Source organism: Aphelocoma coerulescens, chromosome 7 (genome assembly GCF_041296385.1).
Source record: "Aphelocoma coerulescens isolate FSJ_1873_10779 chromosome 7, UR_Acoe_1.0, whole genome shotgun sequence".
Taxonomy (NCBI): domain Eukaryota; kingdom Metazoa; phylum Chordata; class Aves; order Passeriformes; family Corvidae; genus Aphelocoma; species Aphelocoma coerulescens.
In genome coordinates, this window is record NC_091021.1 from 21,477,130 (window position 1) to 21,487,271 (window position 10,142).

General features: G+C 36.4%; 1 protein-coding gene across 5 annotated transcripts in view; it reads left to right on the forward strand.

The window, feature by feature from the left end:
* The window catches only part of COBLL1 (cordon-bleu WH2 repeat protein like 1), an 80,651-nt gene extending 70,988 nt beyond the window's left edge, over positions 1-9,663 (forward strand). For all 5 annotated transcript variants that reach the window (XM_069020792.1, XM_069020793.1, XM_069020790.1 and 2 more), the window contains 4 exons: positions 548-633; positions 1,982-3,594; positions 4,223-4,405; positions 7,131-9,663. In XM_069020792.1, coding sequence (XP_068876893.1) covers positions 548-633; positions 1,982-3,594; positions 4,223-4,405; positions 7,131-7,217 — 1,969 coding nt within the window. In that variant the 3' untranslated portion in view covers positions 7,218-9,663. The remainder of the gene's footprint in view (positions 1-547; positions 634-1,981; positions 3,595-4,222; positions 4,406-7,130) is intronic.
* The last annotated feature ends 479 nt before the right edge of the window (positions 9,664-10,142 follow it).

A 10,142-nucleotide genomic window follows, 5' to 3' on the forward strand; every position in this document is an offset into this window, starting at 1 on the left:
CATGCAAGTAACATGTTGTGTGTGTTTCTTTTCTGTTCTCAAGGTATTTCTTGAAAGGGACTTCACTTCACTTTTGTGAAGTCTGTACTGCTCAGTTTGTGTGTCCATACGCGGTGTCTCATGGCAGCTTCCTGTGTATTGTGCTGGGGACAAAGTCAGGGACACATTTTAGATGGGGGGGTGTCAGAACACTTCATATAAAGTGAAAAACCATTGTGGCTTCACTGGAATGGAGTTGTTATTGGAAAGTGGCTTGTTCAAACTGCACGTGTAAACAAAAGGAGGGGGAAAAGAGAAGGGAAGATGGATCATCTGCTTACACAGAAGCAAGTGGAGCTGCATGTCATTTTGGTAAAATACCATGGCAGCATTTCCTCTTGTTTAAAAAAAAAAAGAAATCTATTCTGTTGAGTATTCCAGTGTTTGGCAGAGCAGTTCTGTTTTGTCCATCTGTGTTTGGAGAATATTGCCAGTTCTCTTGCATCGTTCCTTGTGTTTACTGAAATGAATGATACCAGCATATTTAATGTACTGTTGTGCTTTGCAGAGGACTACAGACTAAGATAAGCAGTGAGGATGCTGGATTTCAAACAGACGGGAAGCTTAAAATTTTAGATCAAAATAAAATTGATGGTGAGTAGTTCCCACTTGTTAATACTTGAAGCTTGAACTTTTCTATTCCTTTGAAGAAATGGATATACAGTCAATTCTTGAATTGTTATAATGAGATTATTTTCTTAACACCTTCTCTAGCTCTAGTGTATTTTCTTTGAGATGAAGTGGCAAAAATTGGCTGCAGTTTTGTTTTTTTGGGGGTTTGTTTTTAATATACTTTTGTTTTAGCAGTAGTCAAAGCTTCCTCGTGCTGTTGTAGGATGGTTGGGTGGGACAGTGCTGAGTAGAGGGAAAGCTGAACACAAAGGTAATCCTGCCACGTGGGGTGACATGGCTGCCACACCCCTGTGGGGAAGAAGAAGCCATCAGTTGTTCTTTGCTTATGAAATTAGGGTGAGTTTTCTGCATGAAAATACAAATGATTTTAAGCACAAATAAAAGAAAGTGACACACTGATCTGAAACAAAATGACGACATCCTGTGCATCTAATGGGTCATAAATTTTCCTGTGGATTTAGTGACCTGACTGATTTATTTTACTCTTTTGTGACACTGATTTTCAGATTTATATATTAGGCCTTCTATAGTCTTTTATACTCAGTATACCTCTGTTAATAAATCATAACAACACAAGTCCTGTTTATATGTGATACAAATTTTAACTGCCATTTTATAGCATACATGAAATGAGGATTTTTTTTCCCTACAGAATACCACTCCAAATGATTATTTCTGAAGAATTTAATTTTTCCCAATATTGTATTTAAAATAATTTGACTCAAATATTCATGTGTTTGGGATTTGATCACATGCTTAGTCCAGGGGTAGAAAATTGAATTATCAGACCACCTAAAGGGTAGGAAAAATAGGTTTGCCAAATTGCTCTTGTCCATAATGTTTTTCAGTTGTACCTTGTACAAATACATAAGGCGTAGTTGACAAATAAGATTTGTAACATTAAAACTAAAGGACAGAAGCCACAAATGTGTGGAACTAAATAAAACCTGCATCTAACTCAATATTGAATAGTCCTTGAGCTCTTGAGTCACTGATGCCTATATAATGAACTGAAATTCATTAGCACTTTTTAAATTGTTTGAGAATAGTTTTTTCTATTAAGTTGATGCATGGCATCTGTAACCTGTTTATCAAGGAAGAGTACCTGAATCAGAATACAACTATTTGGCAATATTAGTCAAATATATTTACATCTTTAAATAGCCTTTAAAAGTGTTAAGGAAAAATTTGCATCAGTGAAAAGCAGTCATTGTTATTAAATACATAGAATGTAATGAGGAAGATTGAATCTTTTTTGGTATTTGATTTGGCATTGGTATTAATTTTGGAACCTTTCTTTAACTTAAAGATCACAGTGATACAAAACTCCTTCCAACAACAGAAGAAGGGAAAAAACTTCAGACAGCTGAAATTAAAACAGTAGATTTTAGAGAAAATAACAAGCTTGAAGTTGACAGACTATCAAACTGCCAGGCATGTGAAAATGACATCTCTGTAAGTCATAGAAATTATCCTCAACTGATTTCAGAAAAGCAAGATGACAAAACAAATCAAACCAGCTTGGACACAGTAAAAACTCAGGATGTTGGAATCCAGACTTTGGATAGCAATTTGGGAAGGACTACACAGAAGGAAATTATTGTTCCTCAAGGTGTTGAATCATCCACATTTAGAGAACTAGTCCCTCAACACAACAGAGATAAGAAGAACCCCCTTCTTCAAGTGATGCATGGAATGCATCAAGAGAGTGAACAAACTTCAATAGAACAAAATCTTGAGACACAAGAAGTTACTCATGAAAGAGTAATTCCAATGAAAGACCAGAGTCACATCTGTATAAATGGCAGTAACTTCGCTTCACGAGAAACAACTGCAGAAACTCCAGATGATTCTCCTGTAAAAGGTCACCCTTTTTATAGACAGGACACCAAACCTAAACCCAAACCTGCTAATGAAATTACAAGGGATTACATACCAAAAATTGGGATGACTACTTATAAAATAGTGCCTCCAAAATTCCTAGAAATGATGAAGAGCTGGGAATCAGAAGTTCCATTAGATCATAAGGAACAAGAGGTATCTACTTTGGAAGACCCCAAAGAATTCATAGTGCAAACTGAAATTCCTCATCTTTCAAAAAGTATGGGTCCTTCACAGGCTGGTTCACAAAATGAAGCTGCAGCAGCAAATGATCTGCTGCAGAGAGTGAGCAGCACTTCTGATCATACTGTGACCTCTGGAGCTGAGATTACTACTGAGAGCAACCAGACGGAAAGAGAGTCTTTCAAGCAGTGTGTCCCGCTGCTGCTAAGTTTGGATAATACAAATGCTTCTTCTGAGACTCAGGACAAGTCAACTGCATTAAGTCCATTAAGTCCCACAACGAAGCCTAGTTCTTTTTATCTGCAGATGCAACGAAGAGCTTCCGGTCACTATGTGACATCTGCAGTTGCCAGAAGTACAGTTTGTGCTCCTAATTCAGTTCAAAATGAAATTAAGAATACAGAGATGGGTAAAAAAATCTCATCACCTGATTTAACTCCTTTGGCTTTACAAAAAACAAGTATTCCCTCTCCTCCAGCAGATCAAGAAAAAGTTGATGATGGAAAAAACATTGAATCTTCCACTTCTCCTGTTAAAAGCAATAAGCTTTTAAGTTTTCCCTCCTGTCCTCCAGCACCATTGAATCTAAGAACTCTCAGAACTTTTGCAGTTCCAAAGCCATATTCCAGTTCAAGACCATCCCCTTTTGCTCTTGCTGTCTCATCTGCAGTCAAAAGGTCACAATCATTCAATAAGACGCGTACAATCGCTAGCCAGGCACCGAGAGAGGAATTTCCAGTGGAACTCTCCTCTGCCCCTTTGGCAGCTGGATTCTCCTCAGCTACTTCCATGCCTGAAGTGAAAAGCCCTTCCTTACAGACCGTAACAGCGGGGTCACAAAATAGTCTAATGGATAAGGTAAACTTTATTTCTAATACTAATTGACTGTGGATCCACTGCCATCAAGTGCAACCAGTGTAAAGGCTTGTTTCTGAATTGCTCCCTGGCCAGAAAGCTCTGTATTTGTACAGAGAGAATACCCTGTGGTGTCCACCAGTAGCACAGCATTATAATGAAGTACAGGGATACAGGGAATGTTAAAATGAGAGCAACATCATTCAGATGATCAGAAATAACTTTTCCTGCCGTAATTATCATCCCCTAATTTAAAGAACTGTAAATTAAATAGTTACTCCTCTTGTGTAATACTTATTTTTATGCTTGGAGTGCTTATGATTTGTTCTTTATAGTTCTGTGTGTTGATTCCTTAAATTTAATTCTGAGTGGTGTGATCTCTTTGGCTTCAAGTGGTCATGGCACAAGCATGCTTGAATGGAGATACAAAGTTTTGCTGGCATAATTACGTGAGAGAGAAACTGTGCTATGCTGGAAATGTGGCGGATCTCTGAAGTCTTGAATCAAGCGAACACTAGAATGGCAGCAGTTTGCTATGCAACCTTGTGCCAGGTTGATTCAGATTTCCATTTATAACTAATTCAGATTAAAGGTTTTTGGCTTCTTTTCCTTTCACTTCCTCCCTTTATAGAAAGGCAGCCATGTGAATAGTGAGCAGAAGAGTCAGGCGCAGTCAAGTGCTTCCCCTGACCACCCATGCCCTGTCACTAAGAGACAAACCGCGATGACGCTCCCGCGCGCTGACCCCGAACAGATCCACCAGAGCTTGCTGGCTGCAATCCGCTCTGGAGAAGCTGCTGCCAAATTGAAAAGGGTGAGTTTTCATCATTGCATCCAAAACAAAGAACTCATGGTACTTCCTTCAAAATTACCATGCTAATGCCTGATTCTAAAAGCAGTTAGTTTTGGCACAAACTGCTGCCAGGAGGTCTCTAAACAATGGGAAAGGGAGATGGGGAAGAGGGTCAGTTTTGCAGAATAAACTGGTGAATGCACCCACAGAGCTTTGAATGTCTGTATTTTCATACAGTACAAATGTAATCAAAATCTTCTTGAAATGAAATACTTAACTGATAACCTAGAGATTTCTATCTTGTCCATAAAGTCTGATTTGTTTGTATTTACATTGTTTGAAATGATATGGTTTTAGAAACCTGCTGAGCAGCTTTGCTCTAGACCTGAAATGGCTGCAACCTTTTGCAGGCAGATAACACAGTTCTGAAGACTATTTCCTATTTATTAGACTTTATCAGGTCCTTAATCTGTTTGGCATCATAACTAAGATTTTTCTCTATGTTTTGTCAATGGTCCAGGAAGGACCATCTTCCTCTACCCCCTCTGGTTAAAAATTGTCTCTCCTAAAATTAACCTACACATCTCTCATTGTGTAAAACAGTGCACATTTCTAAAATCTGTACTGTTTTAAGTTTGCAACCAGACAATCATAGTCTCACAAAGTTTTCTTGACATCACATTAGTATTTTGCATTCTGTTTTGAGGAATAATTTCTCACTGCAGAAGGTCAAAGACATTCAGTACTTTTTTGTTTTTTTTCCCTTTTTCACTTGAAAGAAACTTATGTTGTATGGTAGGTGGATACAAGGGACATTTTTGTTTGTGTTATGCAAGTCTTTGATTCCCTCGGGTCAAAATCTCACAGTGAGTGGTCAGATAGTGAAACATTCCATTTCATAGGTTTTTGTTTCACTGTAGCAGTGCAACAGCCTCTCTGAGGCTTGTAGATCTCCCATCCTTTCTACAATGAATAGGAAGACTGAGTTTCCTGGAAAAGTTACAAGCATGCTCAAGTAGGTTTTGATCTCTAGTCAGTACAAATGGTTTATGATACACCATAGAATTGCTTCTCACTATATGTCAGTAATCACATTAAAAGCAGGAAAAAATTAAGAAAATGCTGTATTGTTCAGAATCCGTTAGAGGCAAAATCTGTTCTACCAGAAATAGTGTTTGGATTTTATTTGCATATATTTTTTTTTCTTCTAATGCATAATTACATTCTGAATAATATGACACTTTACTTATTTATTCTTTTTAATAGAAATAGTTTTAGTGTAGATTTGACCCATGTAGTCTTTATCAGTCTAGGTACAAGAATGACATGGGGAAGAGGAGAGAGATAATGATTGAAATCGGTTTTCCCCTCCCTTTCTCTTCTGTGGGTGGGAGATGTGCTTTGTCAGTAAACTACATGTTGAGACTGGGGTGTGATGAAAGGGCTGTACATTTTAAGGAGAAATTCTAATAATGAAGAAGCTGTAACCATAAAGAAGAGCAGTCTACAGCACAGAAACCCGAACCAGGCTTTAAAAAAAACCCCCTGGAACACAAATAAAATGCAGTGAAGAACTCACTGAAGTTTTGCTAGGCATAAAATTGTACATGCTGTTCTTTTCACTTTCAGAGTGCATATGCTGTGGTACAGGTATGTCTGACAGCAGAAGGAGATTTTTTTGGCCTACAGCAAATTTAATAAAAACATGGTCTCATTTTATGTTTAACCTGGAGAACTGGCAGTAGTAGGACAGAGAAATGAAGCATTTTGTAACAATAAGTTATTTGCACCCAAAAGTGCTTTTGAGAATTGAGGGGGCTTGGAGAATGCATACACCTCATAGCTTCCAGTGTCATACTGCAGTCAGAAAAAGGAGTAATAATCTGATCCATTTGAATTATGAGAGACATCCGTCAGGTGCTTGCTTCTCTTTTTACTTCTTACCCCACTCTCTCCCTTCTTGCAGCTCTGAGAGTCATTTAAAAAATATAATCCTGGCACCACTTGCCAAGTTCTTTAATTTTTTTCACCCTCTGTTTTACTTAATGTGTTGTGAGTATGCAGTGCTGAGATCTGTGGCCTTTTATGTTGCTGGTCTGTCCTGTTCAATAGGGCCCTCAGTAATTACTAACCTAAAATGGGTCAAGTGAGGTTTCTTTTTAATAATTTTTCTCTTGAGAATGTTTTCATTGTGTTTCGTAAACTGTGTGCTGTGGTATGTGGTTCTCATGGCTGTGGAGCATCTACAGCTGCCATTAACTCTAGCTGGAGCTGTTGGGCTGTGCAGTTCCACTGAAAATCAGGCTTTGGCTCTCTGTGCTAAAAGTGATGGTTTGCTTCTGATAAATGAAACATTACCATGGTATAAAGGAGTGTTAGAAGATTTAGTAAGAAATCAGGTCTATTCAATATTTAATAAAAAGTGTTTGGTTTAGTGATATTTTTCAAGTATTTCTTTGCAACCAGGTGTGGAAAAGGACTAAAAATTAGGCATCTTTTGAATAGTTATACATGAAATTTTTTGTCAGGAAAAAATATGTTTTTAAGTAATGTCTTATATTTTTTTTCCACTTCTGTAGCATATATGCTTAGTTCAGAAATCATATAGGAGGTCTTCCATTGCAATGAGAAAAGCACTAAATGAAGTAACACTGTGTAACATATTAGAGAGAGAAAAATCTGGAAATTTACGTTGGCATTTTTTAATATTTTTTCTCTTTCTTTTTTTTTCCCTCCCTGCTTCCAGGTTGGTCCTCCATCAAACACCATAGCTGTCAATGGAAGAGCCAGGCTTAATCCTTTGTATTCCACAGAAGCTAAGGCTAATCCCTAGATATTATACCAAATATTTTGCACTTTACTACTGCTTCATAGGCCAATTTAATACTAACTACAAATTTTTGAAAGTGTAAATGCAAGTATATGTTAATATATTTTTGTCAACGGTTATAAGAATTTCAAGCTGGGTCTTTTGATGCCTTGAAAAGATTATTAGAATATGTAAATTATGGTAATATTTTGCCTTTTTCTCTTTATAAGTTGACTGTGCTGCTAAAACGTTTTAAGACGAGGTGTAGGTGAGCTTTGCTTATGATAGAATGAGAATTGAAGATTCTTGCTTTTAGCCTTCAAGACTGAATAATACGTAGCACTATGCTGAAACTATAGATTGGAAGCAACCTAAAAGTTTTAGATCAGATAATTAGTTTTCAATTGTGTATTACTTTAACAGATTGTATGAACTTATATCTACCACATGCTGCCTCCATATTACTTTATTAAAAAAAAATTTTAATTAGTAGAAATCTTATGTCTAAATCTAATGTCTATAAACGATAGATGGATTTGTTCCTTTAGCAGAGAGTAATTGGGATATGTGGGGTTTTTGGTTTTTTTCTACTCTCCTGTCATTTTTTTCCTGGTAGCGTGCACACACAAAAAAATCAGGACATAAATTATTGGAAATTTTTGTACTACTCAAAACCTTTTCTTAACAGTAGCACTACATGATGTTTCTCAACTACTCTTTAAATATCTGTATATAGCATTTACCTAGTACTCAGATAAGCAATACTTTTTGTGAACTAATTATATCTTTAAGTAGTCATCAACACATAGTCACTAATAAAATAGAAATTCCAGTTCTGATACTTAATTAAATAGAATATATTTTTTTCACTGGAAGTATAACTAAAAAATGAACTGCTTTGGACTTATTAATATAAAATATTTTAATATTAAAACAGCACTGTAACACAGAAATCATGCTTGTGTCAGAGAGCATCTATTTATAGAATAAGCATTAAATACCAAAATGGGAATATATATTAAAAGAAAGTGTTTCATGTTATATCAATTTTGAGTTTCTTGTCAAGATTATACATTTTGGGGAGGGGATGGAAATACGATCACAGTCATGATGAAATAGCTACATTATGGAGACATGCAGCAAGTGTTAGGGTATTTGCCATATAAAAATATTTTCTTGCTGGACTTGGTTTAAAATTAAGCAACTGTATTTAGTTTCTATTCTTTAACAATATATATATTTTTTACTTTAGAAACATTATGTAACTCAGTTTCAGAAACTGATCTATATGTGCATTTTCAAATTGTTTGCTGCCAGGTTTTTGTGCAATAATCTCAAAGAGGTCTAATTACTTTCGTAGTAAGGAATCAATTACTGATTACAAGTTATGGTGTTAACTTAATGCTGAAACCCTTTAAGGAATGTTTTAGTAAATAAAAATTCATGAAGAGAGCTGATGAACGTTTTTTCATTGCTGTTCTCTCCTGTTTTCTGTCCTGTATCTTATTCCCCTGTCAGTGTGTGTTACCACTTCCATCTCCTCCTTGTTCTTGCCTCCAATCAAGAGCTCATTCCAAGGGTGGGGGAAGCTCACATCGTAGTTCAGAAGATCTGTTTCAGGGTCTGACAGCAAAAGAAAGTTTCAACTTTCACTTGAAAATAGTGAGATAAAAGATACAGGGGCTTTTCTAGTTTCCAGCTGGGGCTTACATTCTAGATTTCACTGTGTCTTGAGGGACAGACTTGAAAATTGTAACTTGCTCCCTGGATTTTAGAGTCTGTGCTCATTGTGATATTTGAAGTCTGTGTTTTAGGCATTCTTATACAACATGCTGATCTGTAACCGCCAGAGAGAGGTTGCACTGTGAAAAGAGTCTCTTCCTTGTACTTTGAGTATATGGGGGTTACAGGGTTTTTTTCAAACCTTGGTATTCTCTGCCAAGGTGACCAAAGTTATGTCATAAAATTACTTTAATCTCCATCTGTGCTAATACAAATATATACAATGTTTCACTTTTTTCAAATGAATCAACAGAGTCCAATTATTCTTCTTTTGGGGAAAGTTCAAATAATTGTACGTTGTTCTTTTCTTTAGTTTTGACTACAAAACTGTATACTGTCTGTTTCTTAGTCCCATATGTTAAAAATAAACTGCCTTTTCATGTGAACTCCTGAAGGCAAATATTATTTTATGTAACAGAGATTAAACCACCTTGCTTGAATTTTAGGGTTTCTTCTTTGTGTAACTGAACTTGCTTGATAACTAACTGAAATGTCTACACATGCTATAGTACTGTAAAACTTTTCAATGAGACTTTTTGTTACTAGCTGGCAATTTTTTTTAGCAAAACTTCCTCTTTGCCTCTTCTTCCAACATGTGTATGTAAGACATTTTTAAATACTGCTATTGTATTTCTAGGGATGCTTTTTTTCTTACACTCTTTTATTAAATTCTACCAGAGAAACTCTTGATGGACTTGATGTGTTTATTCATTATTCAACCATGAAAACATTTCTGCTCAAGTAACAAGTAAGTGTTTCTGGTAACTGCAAGCCCAAGATAGACAGCAGTAAATTTTTGTTGTGAATGCCTTACATGCAGGGTAAACAGACTATTTTTTGAGCCCAAGAATGCTTAGTTTGACAACACGTATCACAGATGTCTTCTAACAGGAGGCAACTAGTTATGCCATACCTCTTATAATCCCCTTGCTTTTGCATGGCAGTCAAAATGTTTAGGAATGAAAGTCAGGATACTGAAGTAAATGAAATGGCAATGTAATTGTCCAGATGAAATAGCAGGCCCCAGTGAAGGTGCATTATGACCTACTGGTACGAGTTCTTTGAAGAAGCACCAGGTATCCATGTAGCACAGTGCACAGTTCAGACTCCAAGCCTTCGTAAGTTAAGGAGGGCTAGCGAAGCAAAGAGAGGTAGGTATTAAAAATG